The 25,079-nt window shown below is 40.7% G+C and overlaps 1 protein-coding gene across 1 annotated transcript in view; it reads right to left on the bottom strand.

Moving 5' to 3' along the window:
* Window positions 1-25,079, bottom strand: part of nav2a (neuron navigator 2a) — a 325,729-nt gene that overhangs the window by 12,091 nt on the left and 288,559 nt on the right. Inside the window, exons 14-24 of the mRNA XM_084731403.1 lie at window positions 23,790-24,108; window positions 21,749-22,472; window positions 19,375-19,594; window positions 16,785-17,053; window positions 14,825-14,890; window positions 13,125-13,169; window positions 12,419-12,579; window positions 11,129-11,311; window positions 6,984-7,036; window positions 3,210-3,233; window positions 2,717-2,791 (exon numbers count right to left, since the gene is read on the bottom strand). Coding sequence (XP_084587529.1) covers window positions 2,717-2,791; window positions 3,210-3,233; window positions 6,984-7,036; window positions 11,129-11,311; window positions 12,419-12,579; window positions 13,125-13,169; window positions 14,825-14,890; window positions 16,785-17,053; window positions 19,375-19,594; window positions 21,749-22,472; window positions 23,790-24,108 — 2,139 coding nt within the window. The remainder of the gene's footprint in view (window positions 1-2,716; window positions 2,792-3,209; window positions 3,234-6,983; window positions 7,037-11,128; window positions 11,312-12,418; window positions 12,580-13,124; window positions 13,170-14,824; window positions 14,891-16,784; window positions 17,054-19,374; window positions 19,595-21,748; window positions 22,473-23,789; window positions 24,109-25,079) is intronic.

Genomic DNA, 25,079 nt, shown 5'->3' with positions numbered 1-25,079 from the left:
ATGCCAACATATAAGAGAAACATTCACAAACAGGAGAGTGCAGATATCTGCCAAGCAACGATGAAGCACCTACTGCAATGCCACCAGATGCAACCAGCAGAGATTTGCAAAGTTTTGAAAAAAAGTTTTCCTATAGTATAGTCCTATAGTCTAGATGCATAGAATAGTGTAATGGTATTACAACCAAGCATCCTGGGTCCACCCAACTGTTTTCACTTAATAAGCAAGATTAAGAAAGTTAATGCTTTGGCATCTATCTCATTAGATCGCCTTCAGTAACCACTATCATGTTCAATTTTTTGTTTATAACAAACTAATTGACTACAGTCAGTTTTTGTGGTGAAGCTCTCTTTTGTTTACAAGTGGGTCTTGAAAGGTCCACCATGGTAGCAGAGGCGTAACGGAGATGGAGGCGAAGCTAACAAAACAGGGCTTTAGTCATCTCTAATCCTGCCTAAAGTTAGTGGATGATAACATATCAGGTGTGGAACTAATCTGTAGATGCTCTGGTTTAAGATGAGATTAAACTTTTGTGTCGGTGTCAGTTTTTGAGCCATGACCAGGGCCTGCAACAAACTGGGTAAACCTTGTTTTTAGCCTAGCAGTTGCTGATAACTTCCAAGATCAGTGAAGAGTCAGCAGTGGTATAAAACAAAGCAGTGACTAAAACAGATTTTTTTTAAAACATTGGACAACCACAAGATGTTTTGAGCATTCAGTCATAATTGTGCAACACTGCTGACTTTGCTGGTTTCAACACACTGGTGAAACAAAAGTGAGCATGGTCATCCATCTCTACATTGTGTTAGACTTTACAGATATGAATGATGTGCACATGCCTGCAGGAAGTGTGTGTGAGAGCTGAGTAAAGCGCTGACTGACGCATGATTCAAGTCGTGACTTTTTGAGCAGAAGGTGCTCTTAGATTCTCGGCCTCGGGGGCTTCAAGGTGTGTTCAGATAATTCATCATCTGCCTGTGCCGTGTAATCAAATATTTGAACAAAGCCCCTCCCTCATCTTACATCCCACCTTGTGACCCCCCCCCTCCCCATTACCAGCTCCTCTGTTTTCTGTCTGTGTTATTCTTTCAACACCACTCCACGCCTTCTTGTATCGAGGCGTCATTAGCTGTAAATCTTCAGTAAACATCTGGGACAGTGCCTCAGCTGTGTGCCGAGACTTGACTCTCCGCAGTAATACAACACCTCTGTCTTCCCTCCGTATCTCTAATCCGCAGTCGAACCACCGGCGTGCACCAACTCGGGCAGCAGATTACAAGCGGAGCGTGGCAAGACTTGTGCAATACAGAAGGTAGGGGGGCAGAGAGGATCGTGTCTGGAGACGCTTCAAGAGATCGTGTGATGGTTCTGCCAGATGTAAAATTACACCTTCCTGGAGTAAAGTGCTCCGCAGCAGCTATCTCTTCAGTATTTGATGAATATCATGAGATGTTGTTGTGTGTGTTTGAAAGATGTTTGCGTGCTTAAGAGAGACAGAGGGCCAAATTCACAGCTCTTTATAAGTTGAGTCTGTCTTTTGGCAAAACAACATATATTTCAGTCTGTCAGTCAGACCATCTTGATTACATGTGTTTTCTGAAATTACTGAAATAATTGCACTGTTTTTATTTTCACTTTCAGCAGCCAATTAATTATATTATAGTTGGAATGTGGATTACTGAGATGAACTTGTTGATAGAAAAAGTGATTTTTCTTTGTACCTTTTGGCATTTTGTAATGCTAACACTCAAAGCTTTAGGAATGGCGATGACGCTCTGTCAGACCACCGCTTTTTTCTGAAACATCTCAAGTGTTTGGCATGAAATCTTTTACAGACATTCACAGTTTCCAAAGGATGAATCCCACTGACTTTGGTGATACTCCAGTTTTTGTTCTGACCACCATGAGGAGGACATTTTTGGTTTGGTTTCAAACTATTAGATCAAGCAACATCTAATTTTGTGCATATATTCAGTTCCATCATATGGCCAGCTGTAATATTTGAACTTTTCATCTTTCATCTCTTTGCTCAGGATTTTCTAAACTTATCCAACACATTGGTTTATTTAAATTATATATAGCTGTACTTTGTTTTAGGTGCTAATCAGAAAATGTTAGCATACTAACAAGTTAAACAAAGATGGTGATCATGGTAAACATTACCTTCTTCTCACCAGCATGTTTGCATTGTCATTATTAGCATTAAGTTATTATTTAGCTTGAAGAATAGATTTGCTGTGGGTGTGAAGTAGACAAAGTAAACATTGGTTCCTTTACTGTCTTTTCCTTGTGTATTTTTTCATGGACAAATGGGCTTTTTGCTTTAATAAAAACAAAAAAAAACTTACATTTTCATATATAGACAAATTTAGTTGCAGTCACAAATTAGTGGGAATTCATCTTTTGACTTTAAAAACACAGTGTACTGCAAATAAAAACATGAGAATTTAAAAAAGACCACTTTTGTAATGGCCATGGTCCAGAACCACCTACTACTTTTTATGTAACTGGTGTGTAATATATAGTACATTTATATAAAATAATTTGAAACTCATTTTTGTGCAAGGTTGCAAAGCCTAGGCTGATAATAAGTGCATAACGGGTTTTTTTTTATGTGTACAGTGGTGATTAAATTTGTGGTTCGATATCCACTGTAAGGCAACAGTATGCATGTCCAAATATTCAGGAGTGTGTGTGTTTCCGTGCTGGTTCTTACATTTGCACTCAGCTGTGTCGTCAGGGCGGAAACCTTCTCCTGGGAGGCGTCCAGCTCCCTGCGCAGCTTGCGGATCTGTGGACGTAAAAAAAGCACAACATCAAAAAGCACCAAGACAAAAAAGTGTACATACCTGCTCCATAAAAGCATGCAATACCAAACACGTACAAACATACACACGCATCCAGACGCACAATAAAAAAAAACTGTAGCGACAAATAAGGACGGGAGGCTCCCAGATTGGAGCTCTGATATGTTCAGGTTAAGAGATGAAAGTGGACACATAAAAGAGCACATACAGGTGTACACAGGTGTTCAGAGAGGAACAAGAGCCTGCTGCAGGGTCACGCACAATACGGTTACATGTGTAACAAGACACAACTGTGAAAACGCCCCCATGTTTCAACAAGTGCAGCCTCACACACACGAACACAGAAAATTAAAGAGCTGAGAAAACACGGGATAGAAGTGCTGTGGGCGGACGGACACCTACCTCCGACTGAGACTTCTCCTCATTCTGAAAAAAAAAACAAACATCAGAAAGAGAGAAAATCATTAGAGGATGTGCTGACTGCACTCTGACATGCTTTAATGAAAAAGAAGAGCAGTTCAAGCTGCACCGTGTGCATGACTCCTGTTTGATTTATTAGCTCCATGGAGACAAGCTTTATAAACTGTGGAGGAGATTGTCTGGTGTAATATGTCTGGAAAGCAGAGATATCCTCCTGAAGGCATTTCACTGAGATATCTGTCTGTGTGTGTGAGAGAGAGACAGCGTCCTATTGTCTCCATAGGCTGCACACTGAACAATAGTAAGAAAAGACAGGTAGAAAAATACATACAGAGTGAGAGCAGGCAAAACAAATGATCGCACGAACACAACACACCCTGCCGTGACCGTTGCTGTTCACCAAAACAGTGAAAACGCGCAACACCCACATTTACATGTAAACACACTGGACTCAAACTGCATCTGGAAATGTTTTTCTTAACCTGACTGGAACTGTTTTTAGAGATGGTTTGTAGTCAGCAGTGAAATTTAGAGACTAAAAAAAGAAAATGTCCCATTTCTATCTGAGATTTGACGTCAGTTTAAAGCCTTTAATGTGCAGAATTTTAAAATTTCTTAATCTGGTGCCATCCAGTGGTAGGAGCAAAAACGATTATCTCACTTTTCTACAAAAAGCTTTCATTAGAATAATTTACAAGACACTGTTATTATGTAAAAATTGATAGCTTCAGTACACTGAATGCTATTCATGCATTTCAGCCATATTACAATTGTCAAATTGTTGCTTGATTCTTTTATCAGCAGAATATCTCAGAAATTTGCAAAAACTTTCAACCAAACTTGGAGGAATATTAGGTAATGGGACAAAGTGTTTGAATTTTGGTGCGTATCCAGGATGTTTTGAAGGGATACCTCAGATTATCAGACGTGGAGTCAGAGCTTCTCCAACGGGAAGCCAAATATTGCTGCCAACCAGACTCCACTGGCAAAAACAGTCATTTTAACTCGCAGAACATGTTAGTTTCTGGAATCGATTGATTAGTTTTTTTTATATTATTGTGTGACTTTGGTGTTTTAAAAGCTTAGTTCGGATTCATCTCAGTCGCACAATAACACAAACAACCTAACTGATCGAGGCAGCGGTAGATGAACAACTTCTGTGGTCTGTAAGGTAAAATTACTGACTTTGCCAATGGAGTCTGGTTGGTTCAGAGAGAGCGATAATCGGTGTAAATAATGGCCATTTCTTGCCCGAAAAGCCCTTCTGTGACAAGGCAAAGTTGTAAAAATGTTCTAAATAAAGTGTATATTTAAAGTGATTTTTTTTGGGTGGTTTCTTTTATCTGTAGTATTTTAAAAACATTGACAACACTGGATATCAACCAAACTTGGAGGAATATTAGAAAGAATATTAGGTCATGAGAAAAAGTGTTCAGATTTTGGTACATGATTTAATTTATGCCATGAAATTTGCATTCCTTTGCAGATTAAAAGTTTTACATTTCTAACATTAAAATCAATAATAAGGATTGTGCAGCTAAATCCACAATCTTTCAGTATTTGTAAGGCCTGTCGGAGGCCTGAGCACCCGGTCGTGTTGTTACAGAACAGCTTATAATAAATGATTTTTCATGTGGTTCCACCTCCCAACCAGTGAGTACAACAGGTTTCAACAGCCTCGTGTGTCTGTGCATGTATGGCGATATGTAGGCACATGTGTTCCGATGGTTTACAAAGTGGCATCTGTCCACACATGGTCTACACACCCAAACAGAGCTGTCAATCACACACACACACACACACACACACACACATGACCAGATGATCCTAGATACACAAACACAGCAGCCTGTCTGTCTTGGAAACGCAGACAAAACACCAGAGATCTCGCTCTGATGAAAAATCCTGGACCGAAACTTCACACACAAAAACAGCCCCAGGAGGTATCAACATCTCAGCAGTAAAGAAAAGCGTTTACATGCTGTTTTGGTGGAAAGATGAGGAATACACTAAAATAAACACAATAAAAGGAATCCAAGGAAAACCAAAGTTGGAAAAAATGCAAAATTGATTGCAGCAACATTATTTTTCATGGTGTTGATGTGGAATTTCCACATTAGATTAGTTGTTCATGTATCAGACATGTCAGTGTTATCTTAATTTACTGATACTCAGAAACAATATTGTAGCATATATTACATAGAGAGCAACAAGAACAAAAAACAGAGCAAAAAAAAGCAGAATGAAGTAGTCCTGCACTCTACAGTCCTCCTCCTCATCCCTACCGTTTGTTGCCAGGATGTAACCGTGCCCGTCAGGGATAAAGTCGCCATCATTTTGCCTCCACTCTCTTCCCCCCTCTGATTTCAAACTTGTCACTCTCAGGCTCAAAGCACCAGCCAGTGCCGAGCTGGGTTCCAATGTCCTGTGAGTTTCTCTGCTACACCTGCACAGGTGAGTAAACCAGCCCACTAGAGGGAAGGAGGGGCTATGCTGTGAAAGTCTGGCCTCTGATTGGCCACTATTTACACATGTGGGCTGTCCCATGTCTGTCTGTGTGGCTACTGCCAGATCTCTTTCTCACAGGGTGTTTGAGTCAGATATGTGGATGGATTAGAGGGTAAATGTGTAACAGTGTGTTTGCCAACTCAAATACTCAATATTTCATAATTCTATATGCAAAAACAGAAACTGGTTCCTCTGGTTTCTATGTGAATTGTGAAACTATCTGAACTGAAGATTACTTGCTGATTGCAAAAGAGTTTCTAAAACGAGATCAGATGCCAGAACAGTACAGGATGGTTAATACACAACACCTTTCTAATGTTGTTTTCTAATTAATAACTATAATCAGCCCTCTTTTGTAACAACTGATAAAGCTGATATAGATGCTTTACTAAATGTGAGGCATGATGGTGTGTAGAGTTTAATTTTTATATTATAAAGTAGAGCCAGACATACGTATGTCTGTATTTTTATGCAGATCCTTATACATAAACATGCTTTGTGACTGGTTTTTAGACATCGTTGCCTTTCTAACACACGTTCTAGAGGAGGAGGAGGCAGGAAACGTTCAGCAAAGATGCTGCAGTCAGAACTGCACCAGGGACAACACTGGGCCACCAGGCTCTGACAGACAAACATTTCTTATCCCTTAAATGTGGTAATTAAAGGTCCAGTCTGTAAGATTTACATGGACCTATTAGCAGAAGATGGCAGAAATTGGATATAATATTCATACGTATGTTTTAATTGGTATGTAATCACCTGAAAACAATAATTATTGTGTTTCTGTTACCTTAGAATGAGCTGTTTACATCTCCATGGAGGCCGCCATGTTTCACTGCTGTGTTTCTACAGTAGCCCAGAATGGACAAACTAAACACTGGATCTAAAGAGGGCCATTAGTGTTTTGCAAGTTTTGCAGCCACCACACGCTTGGAAGGAGAATAGTGAAATGAGGTGCAAGCTACAAGCTCACCACTAGCTGCCACTAAATCCTGTACACTGCTCCTTTAAGGGGTTTGTGTCAACATGTGTACATGAGTGGGATATTTTATAGTCGAAAAATCAACTTGGCATTGTTCTGTATTGGAGAAAGATGTGTCATGGTGAAGCACATACACCCAAAAAGTATGTATCCAAAAGAAAACAGCAACATTGCTTCTACACTGCATCAGCATTCAAATAATCATACACACGAAGAGAATTCACTTTAATCCAGCCCTGCTTAACTTTTGACGTTTGTGTACTTACTGTGGAGTAAATGGAAGACGTGCTGGAGACCAGAGACAGGGATGATCCATGAACTAAAGAGACAAAAACAACAAGTGAAAGTGTGGATTAGAAAGTACATCTCTACACAACAGACCCCCCACAGTCTCAGAACACATACAAACCACCCACCCTGCCCACCCAGCACCATTCCCACTTCCCCCAGCCCGCCCCAACTCCACTCCCCGCCTCCTCCTCAACATACTGACTGCAGCTCCGCGGTCATAAATATAAAACTCCTACACGTTACAGTCGGGGCTGTGGCACAGCTAATGACAGCCCGAGCATTACGCTGCTAATGACTCAGCCGCTAATCACACATCAGAGGCAGGGACACAACGCCAGCACTGTTTCCTGCCTGAGAGCAGATCAGAAAGGATCAGCAGCGTGAGGTCATCAACCACACGGCGAGGCCGGGCTGATCCCAGCAGATTCGTTCATTCACCTCACAGGGGGAACAGACATTAGTTTACCAAGGACTCACTTTTATCTGAATCTGGTCTAGACAGCGAGGAGTGCTGGGAGCCACATTAAAAGGAGAAAATTTTATTTAGATTCACTCCTGTCTGGTTTCCATCTCATCAATCGCTTTGTGCAGGTCGTATGTGAAAAGATCTTTAAATGTGCGCTCATCTCATTTTTTCCAATATGAATCGACTACAGCTGCAACAATGACTTGATCAATCAGTTACAGGGGTCTTCACCGTTTTTCAGGCTCTGAGCTGAGAGAAAGATGGAAAAGAACGCCATGCTACATATACTGCATAAAATATTTGTGGGTCTTCTCTCATTCGAGCTTATCAGTAGCTGCTAAGTCAGCAACAGTTGTAGCATGGCTAATGTTAGCTGTGTTACATCAAAAATAGACTCAGCGCGTATTTGGAGCGGTGAGCCGCCTCTGGGACGCACCGAGGTGCTGCTGGTGGTTCACAGCACTGTGTAGAACGTAACGAGACGCAGCTGGGCCTGGTGGAATCACCGTTAGCTGTTAGCCTCACCCTCTGCACTTTCACGGAGGAAAGTATAAAATGAAAGTAAAAAAATTATCTTTTGTGGCTACAAAAGTATCTGTACACTTCAGCACTGTGCCATTGTTTTTACTATTTGACCTTTTATTGATGACAAGCATGCTTTTTGTGCTGTCCTTTCTTTAACCCCAGTTTTCTACAACGTTCTCTGAACAAGATGGCATTTTTAATGTGCTAAGAAAATCTCTAAGACAATTCTATTCATCCACGTCTACGCAAATACTTTGATGTATTGCAGACAACTGTCCTTTAATATATTATATATTTCAGAGTTGCCTGTATGTAGATACCATTACAACCATGATAGTATTTCACAGTGAGTTATTATTTGATTACCACCTGCAGTAAAAAGACAAAATATGGATAAAAAACAGGTCTTCTTCCTTTTTACTATGATGTATTACTTGCAGATGTTGTTTTATGTTATTCCAGAATATAATGCAACATATTAAAAGAGAGGAAAAATCCATAATGACTTCAGCTAAGCTGACTGTGCACAAAATGGGAACAGACATCTGGTGGTAATTACAAACATAAACACCATTAATCTTGGTTTTATAGGTTTTGACCACGTATAAAAGTTTCTACAGACATAAGGAGGAGGTGAGCGTGTATAAAGGTGAGTGGGAGGTTCTGGGCGGAGGGGATGAGGTGACAGCGTGTCGCGGTGTTGCTCTCACGCAGGACAAAGTGTTGGGTGGATGATGTGACTTTTGTCCTGTCAATCTAACAACGGTCGGGTAACTCTACACCTCGGCGACATACACAAACCGCATGACCTCCAAACCTACACGCTGCAATCTAAAACACACACACACAAAAAGAGGGAGAAAGTTATGTCGGAGGATCCTTGTGTGTCATCACGTCTCTCACGCCTCTCACTGTGATCCCTGTAATTATCTCCTCCTCTGAAAGGGAAGACAGACTCACGCTCACGGAGCTGGGAATGAGAGCGAGACAGATCTGCTACTGGGGGGGGCGCAATAATAATAACTTTGTGTCTCTGTTATTTTGCATGTGCACAATAATTGTATATTTGTGTTATAGCTTCACAATACCAGAAAAAGCTAAACAGACATTTGCTCGAGACAAAATGTTTTTTTTAAGTAGTAGTAGTACAACAGATGATTAGCAGCCGTCTCCTTCTCTTAGACAACAAAATGAACCCTCATTTTCATGATTAGATGCTGCTCAGTCGTCTGTAACCAGCCTTTGCTTTAAAATTCAACACAGGAAAACCATGGAAGTGCACTGATAACAGTACAGTGTATTAACTCATGTCCTGTAGTCTTGCCCCAAAGTTCAGGACGTCAGTTCATGACTGTATTTAAAGAAACGTCGGTCAGGAAGTCCCTGTTTATTTCTGCTGGGGGACCCGTCAACCCTGAAAGACACTATTCCTTCTATCTATCCTGAATGGGCCCAGACCGCTATCATGCTGGGTAGGAGACCGCTCATCTAACTATGGAAGTCAGCTCACGCACCATCAACCACAGTGACATAATCTGTTTGCTACGGTGGCAGGATATGAACAAGTGTCCCTTTTCTCTGCTGGGTAAGACATAGTGGTATTATTTGAAATGGGAAAGATTCACTTAGAGACAAACCTATGGATTGACTCCCTCCCTGGTCCCATTTCCAACACTTCTTCTTTTCTATTTTTTATCTTATTTGCATTTTTTTTTCCTTTTCGACTATGCTGGTTAATGACTTAGTCATCTGTTTCAAGTTGTATATGGAGTGTGTGTCATTTTCCCCTTGTTCTATTTGTGTTTACATTCATATATCCTTCTAAAATTAAATAGCACTAGTAAACCAACTTAAATCAGTTTCAAAACAAATTCAATGTCAAAAAGTTGCAAAATCATGGATCATCTTAGCTGTTGAAGCGTTTCAAAGAGTTGATGAATTATGTGATTATCTAAAAACGTTTTGCTTAATTTGAAGCAAAGCACCTGACTGTAATCTGTGTTTCTTTACTTTGTATTTGCTGACTCAGAGAAAGTGGACATAGTGATGCTGAAAGGTTTTCTTAGTTATGAATGACCTCCTTATGGACTTCATATTGACTGACCTGTGAAATCAGTCGTTCGAAATACCGGTCCTATATTTCATATACTCAGATAAAAACAGGATTTTATCTCAAAGAGTCATCTACACGTCTGGTCAGGCGGAACTGACTCTTCGATAAAGAAAACTAAGCTTGTCTGGATTCATCAGGTTTCCACAAACACACAGCTGATTCCCCTGAGGCATATTTACAAAACCAGTGTCAGTGTCACTGAATTTACTCTCCAACTCTTTGTCCGTCCTCATGTTGTCCTTTTCCTCTGTATTTATTCAGTCTGCACGACTCTGTGTGCATCTGATTACACTGTCAGGTGTACATCAGCCTGTGACGTAAAGTTTTACTTCAGTTTACAGATTAACAACACGTCACAGAACTTTTCAACAACTTTGAAAACGGGTGTAAACTTTGTGGTTGACACCAACTTGTGGCTGCCTTGCATTAACTGTTTAGCTTGTGGTTTACTGTTTATGTTGCTGTTTCCTAAAATGTAAGTTATTTAAGTGCTGAATTTTCCCATTATGAGGACAAATTTCAACACAATGCTATGCCTACCTCGCTCCCAGTATTAGCTTGTTCCTCTAAATCAAAGCGCCGAGTTTCTTGAAGCCCCGCGGCCTGAGCTGACTCCAGCGGAGCAACTTCGCCCGAGCGGGGAGTCTGCCTGCTGGTGGGAAAAGCACTGCTGGGTACTTTTCCCAATAAACAAGCTTATGAAAAAACAAAGCCGCACCAAAGCTGATTAAGGATTTCCAAGGGGATGGAGGGCTTTTCTTCCAGGAGCGGTTGTAATCCGTCCTAATGTTCTCTAAACAAATGGAATAATCATTCTTTTGGCACGGGGATGTGGAATAAGGAAGGGGAGGGCTTCGGAGTCACAGAGAGATGGAGGCATGCAGGTCTTTATACAGATTACACCTAATTCTGGATTTCACCAAACATCTGAAGAAAACATGGCCAAGACTCGCTCAGAGTCACTGAGTATTCAATCGTCTTCATCATCCGTCCACCCGTCCACCGTCTCGTCTTACCTTCCTCGAAGCCGTCCCTGAAGGATCCCGATCTGCTCATGGTGCGAGTCTTCTCGTCGAGCGACATGCACGAGTTTCTCAGTCGGTTGTCGCCGCACGGGTCAAAGGCAACATCCTGATTGGTCAGGCTGTTGTTGCGCATCCCGGCGAGGTTGATCTGAGCTGCTGAGGTCGGACTGGATGCTGTGAAAATGATATGTGAAATGATGTAAGTCAAGTAAGGAATGTTTTTATGTTACTGATATACATTTCATAAGGGCTCAAATCATTTTGCAGATTATCTTCACATGTAGCTGATTAATTGTTCAGTCTATAAAATGTCCCAGAGCCCAAAGTAATTTTTTTCTTTTGTCCAAACAGCGGTCCAAAACCAAAAGAGTCCCGATTTACTAAAATAAATGACAAAGAAAAGCAGCAAATCCTCACATTTAAAAATCTGAAACCAGTCATTTTTTAAAGATTTTTGTTTGAAAAATGACTGAAATCAATAATTGATTATCAAAACAGTTGGCAATTAACTTTCTTTTGATCGACTCATTGATAAATTAACGAATTGTTGTAGTTTTATTTTTTTTAATTCATTGTTTAGTCTATACTAAACTGACTGTAAACACTGAAAAATTAAAAAAGTTAAGAAAACTCACATTTCAAGGCAACTGACTGCAATAGATAGATATCTAAGGACAACTCAAAGTCTTAAGTTTTAAAAAAGTTTTACCAACTCCTAATCTTTTGTTGAGATAATTTACTTCTTCAGATAAAATTGAATCTTTGCGTTTGTATTTTTGAAAAGTATTGAGTAAACTAATATTTTCATATTTTCTATTAAAACCAATTCAAGTTTAACTAAAAAAAAGAAAAGTAAATTATATCAATTTAAGATTATAGGTCGGCAAAACTTTTTTTTTTTTTTTTTTTTTAGATTATTTCAAAACTTAAAAGTCTAAATTGGGCTCAAAACACAAAAATCTATTGCAGTAATTTGCTGTGAAATTTTTAATTTTTTTTTAATTGTATACTTCAGAGAACTGCAGTAGATTTTCACGTCAGACACTGAAACAAGACAATATTTGGTACTTTTGTTATAAATATCTTGTGATAAATGTCTTAGATGATTAATTGACCAATTTTCTGCTTGGTGGGAAAACAGTTTATCCACTAAGTTCTGAACCTGTTTGATTGGCTGCAGTTTGTTTCAAACCAACAGAGGACAAATTAATTGCTCATACAATCAAGTTAATACATGCGGAGTGCTGCTTTTGGTGGTGTGTGTGTGTGTGTGTGTCATACCGAGCTGTCCGAAGTTGAATCGAGTGCCGGAGGGGGAGGTGAGGCTGGAGCCAGGGGAGAACGGGGAGTTACTGGCTGAGTCCTGCAGCCCGCTGGTGGAGTGGGAGCGTAGCCAATCACGGGCCTCCTCGTGACCTCGCAGCTGTGGGGACGGCCCATACCTGCAGGAAATCAAAGAAAAGGTTAAAGTGGAGGCCAGGACACGAAACAGATCAGTGGTGATTCTATGTTAACTGATCTGGATTCAGATTTTTCTGACTTTTTACAATCAGTGAGGTGGATTTTTTTTGTTCCCTTTAAGCAGTCAGATTAGTAGCTGGGATTTAACGTTGGATGAATCAGACACTGAAACAAGGAATTACAACGGCGTGAACATTGACTGATTCTCAGCTGTGAGCAACAGAAACTGGTGGAAAAAAGCAGAAAAGAAGCCAAAGAAAATTAAACCCCCAAAATCAAGGCTGCAACAGCATAACAGCTCTGTACGACAACATGCCTCTTCACAGAAGCACAACACAACAACACATGTGCCAAAGTGCCAAAACGAAAAATTTCAAAAGCATTTTTTTTTTGTAATTAAAAGCGTGAGCACAAGCCTCGCAGAGTGAATGTAAACAGCAGGATAAAAAGAAAGACAGAAAGGAGACAATTTGGTGAACCAGTGTGCAAAAAGCGCAACATGTCCAGCGTGAAGTGAAGTCAGTACCTGAGTCCCTTCTTAGGCAGAGTGTTTCTACCACAGTGTGGCCCGCTGCGGGAGAGAAACACTTCAGAGGCGGAAAGCAAAAGAAGCAAAAGGGGCAAGGAAACATGTGGCTGCAACTCTCAAGGATTAACTAATGCTAGTTTTAACCTGCAAAGATATTTTTTCTATCTACGCTACAGTAGGACATCCTAAAATATACACTGCAAAATCTCTATCTTGCCAAGTCATTTTTTTTTACTTATACTCAATCCTAAAACTCTTTGTTTGGTCACACTTTATTTTACAGTCCACTAATAAAATTTAATAACCTGTAGTTTGTATGAAGTCAGACAAAAACTGGAAATAATATTTTCTTTATTAGACAATTTAGACCCTTTTTAGAGGGTAATTTGGGACACAGAACTGCACTGTAAACTAAGATGTATCTATCTATTTTCCCATTTAAAAACAACATGTGAACAACCAGATTTTCAAAGTAAAGGCCAAAATTATACAAGCAGAGGAATATTTTGTGCATCAAGTCGAGTCAAAGCATTTATTGCCATATGCCATATGTTAAAACAAGTTTCCCTGTATGATTAAACTCTTTCTTTGCCTTCCACTCTGAATGCCATTAAACAATATAAAGAGTAAATATAGTTTAAACTATAAAGAGAAATATTTAAAAAATATATAAAATATAAAAATATAAGAGACATAAATAAAGATATAAGTAGAGAAAGAAAGAAAAAACATAAATAAAGTAACTGGGGAACACTGTGTAAAACTGCAATAATCAGTATTCAGTAAATATATACATGTATGTATATATATATTATATATTTTCCAAAAATATACAATTAACAGTATCAAAAAAAAAAAAAAAAAAAAAAAGAAGTGCAAAGAGTAGCAGCAGCATTAAGCGGTGGACTCCTGCACAGGCTTATTGTAATACTTGTATAATATAATGAGATTTGATCAAATAATCGGCATCAGTCTTGTCCACTCTGACAATTATATGGAACAGTGTGTTATGTGTCCCTATTTACCCTCTAATAAGAGTCTAATAAAGGGTCTAATACAAGACATATTTCTAGTTTTTGTCTTATTCAATACAAGGTATGTCTTGTTAGTGTACTGTAAAATAAAGTGCAACACTTTTGTTCTAAAACTGAAACCTCTCAAATTGTTACAAGAGTTTTCTTGAATGGAAGCAGAGCTCTACACTGGAATAAAGGAAAATGACAAAAAATTATGTCATTTGTCTCATCACAGTTACTTTTTGCATTATTTTTCTGTGGATAAGACTTTAGGTATCAGAAACAGTAAAACAATACTTAAGACTGAGATTTTTGCAGTGTAAATAATCAATAATATACATCCTATGCTGATGCTATTGGGTAAATCTGCACATATAAACTCTACCACAAGGTGGCAGCATGTAAACAGTCATAACAGACTTAAGGGAATCACTAAACAAAAACAGTGAAGCTGCCAACATCCACACAGACAACCTCACGTTTACACTCCATTCATACGGGAGCTAGAGGTCCTAAAAATAACCACAAACTACCACACAGAGACACACTTCCACACAAATAAAACAGAAAAGCTACCACACAGAGCTTCTCTCCGTGGCTCTTTGTGATGCTCTCTGTGTGGCAGCAGGCGGTGGTTTGGTAGGAACCTCCACCAGAAGCCTAACACCCAGGTGCATTTACCTGTCCTGCTTCCGAGGTAGCGTGTTTCGGCTGAATATTGGGCTAGCGGAGGGGGAGGAGAGGGGACTGATGGAGGACAGGAAGGAAAACGCACAACAGACACAGAGAGAGAAAGTTTTAGAAGAATAAAAGTGGACGAAGAAATCCTTCAGAACAGATTCTTCACCAATGAAGTTCATAAGAAAACTCAGTGAGGAGGAGGAGGAGGGTGATGTCATGGCCTCAAAGCTCTGACTCCAAATGCTATTAAGTTTCCTCTGAGACATTCCTGTCACATTACACAGTCAACCTGTCAGGATGGAATCCGCTACAATGACCACAATTACTGTATAATCGACCGAGGACGCCATGGGATTTTGTTTCGCTGCTTGAAGTGCAGACAGGACGGCAAACAAGGAGCGACACCTCATCACTGCGGACGCTTTGTGCATCATCTCAATTCTGGATTCTTTAAAAGGAGGTAATGTTGGAACTTGGCAGCCGTGATGGAAAAAAAAACATTAAATCCTTTAGTTAACTGAAAGTATCAAAAACTACTAGATGTACATACATTCCAATAGCAAAATGTGAATAATAAACGTCCTCAGAACAACTTCTTTCCAAGCATTATTTTATATAAACATTCTACTATTGGATTATTATAAGAGATGCATTTAAGTGCAGCGTTTAAATTCTTTTGCTGGTTGAGGCTAAGCTAATTTTAACTAACACTGTAAACTGTTTCGTTCTATAATCTACAACAAGGCTTTACATTTTGTAAACAAATATGTTTTGTATGAAAAGCTGAAAAGGTCTGAGCCAAATTCTAACTTCTGCATAATTTCAAAAAATGCTAAAAAATTAGGCAAGAGGATGAGGAGGGATGCGGGGTGGAGAGGGGATGAGTGGATGTGTGAGGTAGGATTTGCTCATGAGGCTGCTCACCTCTGTTTAAAGGGTGGTAACATCCTTATTTTGTATAAATTTCAATTATTAATTACTGGGTGGTTTTTCTGACTTCATGCCACCTCTTTACTCGTTCAAAGGGTTTAGTTAATGATCATTTTAATGGAATTTAAAGTCCCTTCATGCTACACACACAAAACAAACAACACAGAGCAAAATATAAGAAAAAAAAAACTATTAATGTCCATGGAGTGAGGGCGGTAAATTTACAGTTCTGAGTTCTGCAACTCACCTCACCGATATCACTGATGCTCAATAAGAGTAGCTATGATGTTCTGAGCAGTTTTAATCACCCACTGCAGTGATTAAAACGTACTATTGTTACACAAAATTTATTTTTTTGTTTTGTTTTGTTTTTAATTACCACTTATGGCCACAATGACTGTTCAGTAAAAGTTACACAAGAACACTCGTAAAGTACAACTGGCAAATTTGTACTTAGCAGTAGGATTATGGCTAAAACTATGAAAATTAAACCCAAGTTGTAAAGAATCAGAGTTATACTGCAAGTGAAGTTTGGGAAATACATTCACAAGGAGGTGCAGAGCAGTCCAAACATTATTAAAAGGCAATAAAACTTGCACAAGTCTGTCAATTAGTTCATGGAACTTTCATAAAATCACATTAATTCATCATTCACACTAATTAACAGATTGCATGTAAAGACCATTGACTGAATATAAAGGTGGAAGACATGACAGCTCCCAAAAAATGAAGCCAAAGCATCTGGTACTGCACACACACAGTCTCCAAATCACCAGCGCAAGATTGCAGCACTCATGTCCAGGATATTTTTCATTTTTGTGCAGTGGGAGGGAGCAGAGACGCATCAAACATCTTTATATACAGTCAAGTCAGTGGTGAAAACCCTGGAAACAACTTCAACTGATGAAGGAAAGATGCTGCACTGGAGAGCAGGATTAACTTTCTTAAGTTTTAGAGGTATTTTTGGAGAAGGAGACAAGGTTTTTAAAATAAACTGACACACCAAAACCCCACTATTGTGCCTCCTCACCTCTCTGACATGCCGGTCTTGACGCTGCCGGTGCGGCCCAGAGCGGACAGGGTGTCCTCCCTGTGCGTCCCGTGGCTGCCCAGGCTCATGTCGATGGACTCGCTGCTGGTGTGCATGCTGCTGACGGAAGGGTATCCCACGCTGCCTGTCCCGCCGTGCCCGCCCAGCGTGCTCTCCCTGCTCTGGGCGGAGGAGCTGCTGAAGGTGGTGCCCCACGTCAGGCTGTTGGAGGGGCCGGTGGAGGAGTAGACTGAGCCGGGACTGGAGGCCTGTGGAGAAACAAAGAGGACGTCATTTAAAATCAGTGGAAATCTGTCCAGTGAAGTGCTGAAACCTTCAGTCGATTAACAGCTTTAATAATTTATCAGGCTAAAATGCAGAAACTGCTCTTAAAAGTAAGAATTTGCTGCTTTTGTCTGTTGTATATCGTTGTAGACTGAATATCTTTGTCTTTTAAAATGTAATTGTGATAGATTTTTCTGATTTCTGAAGATATTTTGTGAATATAATTAATCAAAAATCACTCATAGATCAATGAATAATGATAAACAATCATTATTTTTTGCAGTACTAATGTATTTTCATTTTTATTTGATGGTCTATTAAGCTTTAAGATATCAGACTAAACTTTTGAACCTACTGTATTTTCATTGTTTGTCGCCTACAGACAAACAATGCCTGATGTATCACTTGGTGATTAAGATCTGTTCCGATGAAGTTGGGTGAATCATGTGAGAAAGTGACGCTGAGATCCTGTCTGAGCACGCTCACACTTTTCTGCTGAGCTACAGTGTGTAGCCTACAGTGAGTCTGTACAGTGCTGCACTGATCTCACTCTTTAGTCGATCAATGAATTAATCAGATGTGCAGCATGAGTCAGGTGAGAACAAACTCATCAAGTCTTGACCTCACAAACACCTACATGTTCGACACATAGACGCTTAATCACCTCTAAACTCAAAGGTTCAAAATGTTACGACCCTGAGTCATAAGTTGTTTTTTGCATTTTGGTGTGATCGTGTGATTTGTTGTGCTGTTGTCCCAGCTGGTGAGTGGGCTGCAGCCTGCTGGCGCTGGATTCACTCAGTTTTTTTCCTGACTTCCAAATAAACCGTGTCATACTGTGCTGTGCTGCTAAGTGACCACTAGTTTATTGTTGTTAAATTTATCAATGTTGTACGTGATGTAAAAATCTTCCAAAACAGCAGTCATGGTAGCTGAAGGGGTGAGAGCTCTTTTTTTTTTTTTTTTACATTTTATTTTGTGGACTGTTTAACTTAGTGGGTGATATTCTTGACTGTTTTGTTTATTGTTTTGGCCACGCTCTCCCCGCTGCTTATTCTACCCTAATGAATGAATAAATCAGTGTTGCTTGGACTGCATCTGCTGTAGCACTGATCATCCGTAGGAGTGGGGTAAGAGGGGAGTTTCCCCTCGGCCGGGCATAACACTCCTTCCTAATCTTAAACCCAAACTTCTGATTGGACAGATGACCATAAACTGTAGCCATACTCGCAGCTCCTCAAGGCTGCACTGGTGTTTTGGGCTAAATGCTAACACCAGCACGCTCACAATGACAATGCCAGCATGATGATGTTTACCATAATTATCATCTTAACACAGTAAGTACATCTTCAGCTGTTAGGGACTAAAATTATCGTACATTTGAACTAATGTTTCTGACCACCTGATGAATGCAAGTCTAATGTCTCTCTCTCTTTAAGCTCTGGAAAACATCTGGCTCTTTTTGCTAAATGCACCTCAATGTTTGCCAACCACTAACCACGTCTGTCTGCTGTTTGGTGCTGAGCAGGTAGCGTGTACTGGGCTTTTAGAGCTTTTTGGCTGAAGACGGCTGCCTGCTGCAGCCAAAGGCAACACTGAGATTAGTGAGAGTGAACCAAAACAATAAAGTCCACAGATTGTAAAGCCCCATGAGGCAAATTGTGATTTGTGATACTGGGCTATATAAATAAAATCAGACTTTACGTGACTAAAGCTGTTGGTTAGGCAGCTAAACAAGGAGCTGAAACTCACTGCAGAGCTCCATCAGCTGCAGATTCAGGTGATGATTCTCTCCAGGTTCATCACTTCAGTTAGTTACTACATTATTCTTTCTAAATGTCTGTGCAAAGTTTCATGTCAAGTCTCCCAAATAGTTTCGGCCCGGACCAAAGCGATGGGTCAACCAGCAAGCCGACAATAGCGTGGCTAAAAATAACTCAAATGCAACTCAAAAATACACTACAAAGAAGTTTTTCTCCCTTTTCATGGTCAGTAATGGGCGGTAGGCAGTAAGAGAATGTGTGCGGCTGGGAATAGCAGGGTAACTAATGAATAAGTGACTGCTCCTGCGACACAAAAAACTACTTCAGTGATTTTTAAAAGCCCAAGAATAAACAAAAAAAAACACCCTTTTGCATTTTCTACATTGCTAAAGCTTAATCACACAACTGCATGGTTACCATGGAGACTCACAGCCAATAACTCCCCAGGAGCTCATATATGATTCTGATATTTTTGCTCTCATTACTTGCAGATTAACTTTAACGATCCATCGTCTCCATTATTTTTATATTTTCTTGCTCACCTGCTCGCTGCCCAGTGTCCCCATCCCCGATCCGTGTATTCTGCCTCCAAACAGGGGGCTGCTGGTGTCGCTGTCCACGCCTCCCAGCCCTCCGTCGGGGGACTCCAGCACTGTGGCCACGTGGTTCATGGTGGCGTGGGGGTTGGAGATAACGGTGGAGTTCTTCATGTTTTCGGCCGTGGTGACGGGAGCCTGCTTACTGGGCTTCCCACCAAACAACCTGCGGAAGATCAGACAGCGGAGTGAGGCTGAAAAATGAGATCAACATCGCAAAGGAAGCAGTTTCCTAGTATTTAAACTGTTAGCCATGAATTTTTGTCATTTTACAAAATCGCATAATCAATTAATAAAGGGAGAATTGTGCCTGAAGAAGAGGTAGAATGATTTGATTTTTTTTTACATTAAAAAAAAGTATATCTTAAAACAAACAATAAATAATAAACAGATTTTCAATGGAAAGAGAAAACAAAACAAACAACAATATCACCCTTAACATGAATGTAAAGATGAATAATTTTCATAGAGAGAAAGATGCACATTATGTGTGTCTATTGTGACATTAAATTAGAATAATGTTATATAGAATTATTGTCCAAGTTTTATAATGCATGTTGTACATAATTATATCTTTTAACACTTATTTACTTCAAATTGTTTTTAAATAACAATCTTTGCAGGTGATGACATTGCTTGAGGCCATCTTTCTTATCTAAATGTAAATTTAGACCTGATACTGGTGCAAGAACAAATGTCAAGGGGGTTACTAAAATCATTAAGATTCATCCTCCAGGGACTATAAATATTAATAGCACATTTAACAACAAATTTCATGTAAATATTCATGGTTGTTCTGGATCAAAGCGTTGAACGCAGAAGCCAAGGTTAACGTTCCATGGCTAACCGGACGAAAACACCAGTGTTATTCTTTATTTTCTATGAAACAGGGCCTGCAGCCAGGAAAGGTAGAGTCAGTGCTCAAATTGGAGTCAAGGCCAACACACTCAAACACACTCAAACACACACACACACACAGACAGAACTCTCTCCTGCTTCTCTGCTAATCCTGGGTTAGAGTTAAATGGCGGGCTGTGATGACTGGAGCCGCGGTGGGCGATAATGGCAGCGCACAGCCTCTTTGAAGAGTTATCACTCCCTCACATTAATGAGGGCAGAGCGCTGAGGTAAGACTCAGCTCCCGTTACTCCCGGACCACACCCTCCCTCCCCTTCCACCACCCTTACCCCCCCCCCTGCACCGCCAAGGCTGAGGCTTGGCTGCTGATCAGCCGAGCTCAAGGCCTGCCTTTCACAATGGCCTGATTTAACCTCACTGAGCTTATGAGTGTGAGTGAGTGCATGTGTGTGTATGTGTGTGAGAGAGAAACAAGCCCACACGTGTGATCCTTGCTCACCACTGTTTATCATTTACTGTGACTGGATGATTACTGTCTTTTTAAATGGTCCTCTGTGTGTGTGTGTGTGTGTGTGTGTGTGTGTGTGTGTGTGTGTGTGTGTGTGTGTGTGTGTGTGTGTGTGTGTGGCGCTGCATGTGGGTAAATTCAAGCCCGTACAAGAGGGCCCAGCTCAGCTAACCGCCGCTGTGTCTGCAGGACTACTGACAACACAAATGATGCTCTGTGCTGTGCATATTATTGTACGCAAATATTTATCTCCTTCCCTCTCTTTTTCTGATGGAATGATATCTAATATAATCTTGGGCGGTTGGAGCAGTTTTTTTCAGATGAAAAATATCTGTGGCTTTCTCAGGAACTGACCCGCAAAACTTTTTCAACAAATGACAAGAGTGAATTAAACATGTGATTGGTAGCTTCCTGTTCCCCACATTACCTCCAGCATTCAGTGATACCTGATAAACTGTATTTTGACTTTCATCCGTATTTGTGAACATTTTCTGAAAGCTTACGGAAACAGAGCACCAGGAGTCACGGAGGGGCGGTGTAGCCAAGACACGACCACGGGTCACTATCAACAAGTTTCTACTCCTAAAGTAGTGGAAATTACGTTTGTCGTCAATTAGTTAGTGAAAAGAAATCTACGTCCACATGTCACAATGTACTTACTGGACACACAGAACATCCCCATCATTATACATTATTACAAACTCCTCCAGTGTTGCCATATTTGTTGTTGTCAAAAACTTTTGACTCGTTTTCTTATTCTTTGGGGTAACTTTTGACTCTGAGCTGCGTCCTCTAGACACAGCAAAGGAAGAAATAACGGGACTCACAATTAACAAACCCAACAACGAACATAAAACAATATATTAGGCTAAACAGTTTCACCATATTTGGTAATGAGGTAATGTAAAAGTAAAGGAAAGTAATGAAGTTACATTACTTTAACATAGTGCTCACCTGCGTAGTGTAGGTGAAGACACCTGCTGTCTTCCTGTCAGTGGAACAGTTGCTGCTCCTCCACTCTGCATCACGACTCCGCTCCTGAGGTTGTCGATCTCAGAGACCCCCTTCTCCCGGTCCGTCTGATTGGCCAGCGGTCCTCCTGAGCCGTTGGTCTTGGTGATGCTCATTGAGTTTTTCCCATGAGACGTGACGGAGAGCACGGCGGCCTCAATGCTGCTGGTTGAGGAGCGGTTTCCGTTGCGGGCGGCTGCTCCCGAGCGGCTGGGTCTGGGCAGGCTGCGGTACTGCAGCGTGGAGCGGGCGCTCATTGGGAGGAAGCCATCGTCGTGGTGACCCAGCGCTGACCCGCCATCCTGCCCACCAGATTTCAAGCCTCCTGCCAGTGAGCGCGCCCCAGATTTGGGCATCTTCCCCAGGGTGGCTGAGCCACTTGTGATGGTGGCGCCACTGGCAGTAACCATGGTTACCATCCCAGGGCCCTGCTTCTTGAAGCCAAAGGTGCTGGTAGGGGTGCGAGAGGTGAGTGTGTGTGTCTGGGAGTGTGGGTCTGAAACGGTGTGTGTGAGGGCGTTTGTGGTTGCAGTGCGGCTGGCAGGGATGGATTGTTTCTTTGCCTCGTCGCCGCTACTGCGTCCTGTGTCTGAGGGCGAGCGGTGAAGGCCGTTAGAACGAGGAGAGAGACGACCCTTTTCTGACACCTTAACGTCATCTGTTTTACCTGCAGGGGACACAAGATGAGACATCAGCAGGGTGTGTGAGGCTACTGTTACATGATTTACATGATTCAAACTGTCAGCATTTTAGGAGCAACTAGAAGGAGCTTTGTTCTCCATTTGGCCACAATCCATTTATCCTACAGCGTTTGTTACACACAAATATGGCAGCGTTTCAACTCATAAGAGGCTAAAGGCAAAGACATTAAGGTCATCATTTGGCACTGCTTAACATTTCTGTTTTTTCCTTTAAGAGATTTACAGAATCATTAAGTGCGAGCACACTCTATTCACTCTTTAACATCACACAGCAATGGCGTAATCAAATAACTATTCAGCCAGTACCCTTAAATAATTTCTGCCTGTGAATACTTAACACCAGCTTTGTTATTTCACTTATAATAATTAATAATTAATAATAATTAAACTTTCTGGCAATGTTGTCTTTATGGAACCAAATGCTACAACTTATCTGCTGCTCCACATGCGAGGACGCTAATGTTACATAACGTTAACAAACTGACCCTTCCTAAGTCCCGCCCCTTTTCACTCTGTGCTCCAATAACAGATGAGCAGTGGATGAATGGATAGATGGATGCACTTACATGCTACGTGACAGGCTTGTAAGAAAACAAAATTTTTTGAAGATGGATAAAAGACATAAAAGCGTCATAAATGTACTTACAAATGTTAGCAAACAGCCTGATATCAGACTGATTTGTCAACTCATTTCCACAGAATCAATCAACTCAGTGGAGTGGGAGATTCAAAGGTCTGGACCAATGCAACAAAATGCTAGCTAGCTAATCTACATACATCATTAAATAGTAGTTAGTAATAGTTAGCTAGCATTTTGCTAACATAAGCTAACTGATTAGCTAGTGTTTTGCTAACATTGAGTAACTTTAGTTGTTTAATTTTGACCCTCATTTACAAGAAAACAAGAAAGTTGACCAATGTACCAAGTTTGCTCAACTGTTATTGGAGCACAGAGAAAAAAGGGGAGGGACTTAAGGGTCAATTAACTTTAAAAACGAAAAAAAACATTTACATAAATATGTCCAGCATCTGTGCAGCACAGTATGCTGCAAAAACAGACTTAAGTCAAAATTTCTGCCAGAGACTTAATAATAATGCTACTTATTTACAACTTAGTTTTATTCATTTCTGGGATTTTCCTTTATGAAGTGAAGAGATAAAGAAAAATGAGCAGCATAAAATTGCACTGGCTGGGAAAAGAAACCTTAAGTATTTTTAAGTCTAATTATTTTTCAATTCAATCATTTATTTATTTGTTTTTTGATACTGGTGGTGGATGTTACCTGAACTGTGGGTCTTGAGGCTAACAGAGCCCGTGGAGCCCGTGCTACTTGTGCTTTTAGTCCTGGGGGACGTCACCCCCACCTGAGCGCTCATGCCTCTCCTCCAGGAGCCCGTGTGGGACACAGAGGGGGTCTTCCTCCCTGATCCGCCCTTGTCGGACTCGTCAGACATGTCGGAGGGGTTCCGGCGGCTCCACTTGGAGCCCGTCTCCATCCTGACCCCGCTGTCTGACCCGCCGTCTGGCCTCTTCACCTCGTCTCCTGACCAGGACTGGTGCACCGCTGTGGAGGCCGAGTGCTTCTCTGCATCCGTCACAGGCTGGGAACACACACACACACACACACGTCAGATTTATTACTGCTGAAGAAAGCGTCTTTTATGAGACGTTGCCAAGTGCTTCTGAAAAGCACTCTGTTTTATGACCACAACCATCCTGCTGTGTAGTCTTGCCAGCATCACCTGAGAGGTTTGTTAGGGAGCTGTTGCTGCACATTAGGGCCTGAGAGACGCTGCTTTTTAACGTCATCAAGATACTGAATCACTTCAAAAAGATAAGAATAATTTAAAGCTAAAGAGTTCTCATTATTTGAAATGTGAGAGAAGCACTTTTGCGGCTTTTGCTTTGCTGTGAAGCTCGTGTTTTTGAGAGAGAGACTTGAACTTGGAGTCAAGTGTCAAGTCTGTCAGAACAAGATACAGTCACATCATCACATCTGCCACCCTTACTACCCACCCTTACTTCTTTATCAAGTTTCAAACAAAAGCTGACTGAATCTTTAATAAGAAAATGCTCCTGCATTCATAGTTAATGAATTTCTTCATGCATTTGATTTCTTCTGTGATGCATGGACATTTTTTCTACTGTGTGATTTGTCATGTCCTGTCTTGTGTTTTTTTATTGTATGGAATCAATGTGCACTTGACTTGCAACTTTGGTACCTTCTTGGCCAGGTCACCATTGAAAAAAAGATTTTATCTCAACTGGATAGGTAGAAAAAAATCTCTCATCCCTCAGTTAGTGAATCTCTTAAACTCAGGACCTACGGAGGCTGTGAAATGAGGTGCTGTATTACATGTTCAAATGCACTTATGTCTGTGCTATGGACTTTATGTCTGTTACCACACTATAATTGCATGTATTTTTCTGCAGCGGTCTTTGCGCACAAGACAATTTCCTCAGGGACAAATAAAATTATCTTGAATCCTGAGTGAAATCTCGGTCCACCTTCACAGCAGAAAAGTCCACTCGAGTCCAAGTCTCCTGTGATGACTCTTGTTCACAATAAAAA

The sequence above is a fragment of the Lutjanus erythropterus genome, chromosome 1 (assembly GCF_056507025.1).
Source record: "Lutjanus erythropterus isolate fLutEry1 chromosome 1, fLutEry1.hap2, whole genome shotgun sequence".
NCBI classification, from domain to species: Eukaryota; Metazoa; Chordata; class Actinopteri; order Lutjaniformes; family Lutjanidae; genus Lutjanus; species Lutjanus erythropterus.
Note: the sequence above shows the minus strand (reverse complement) of the source record. Positions and strands in the feature narration are given on the sequence as shown.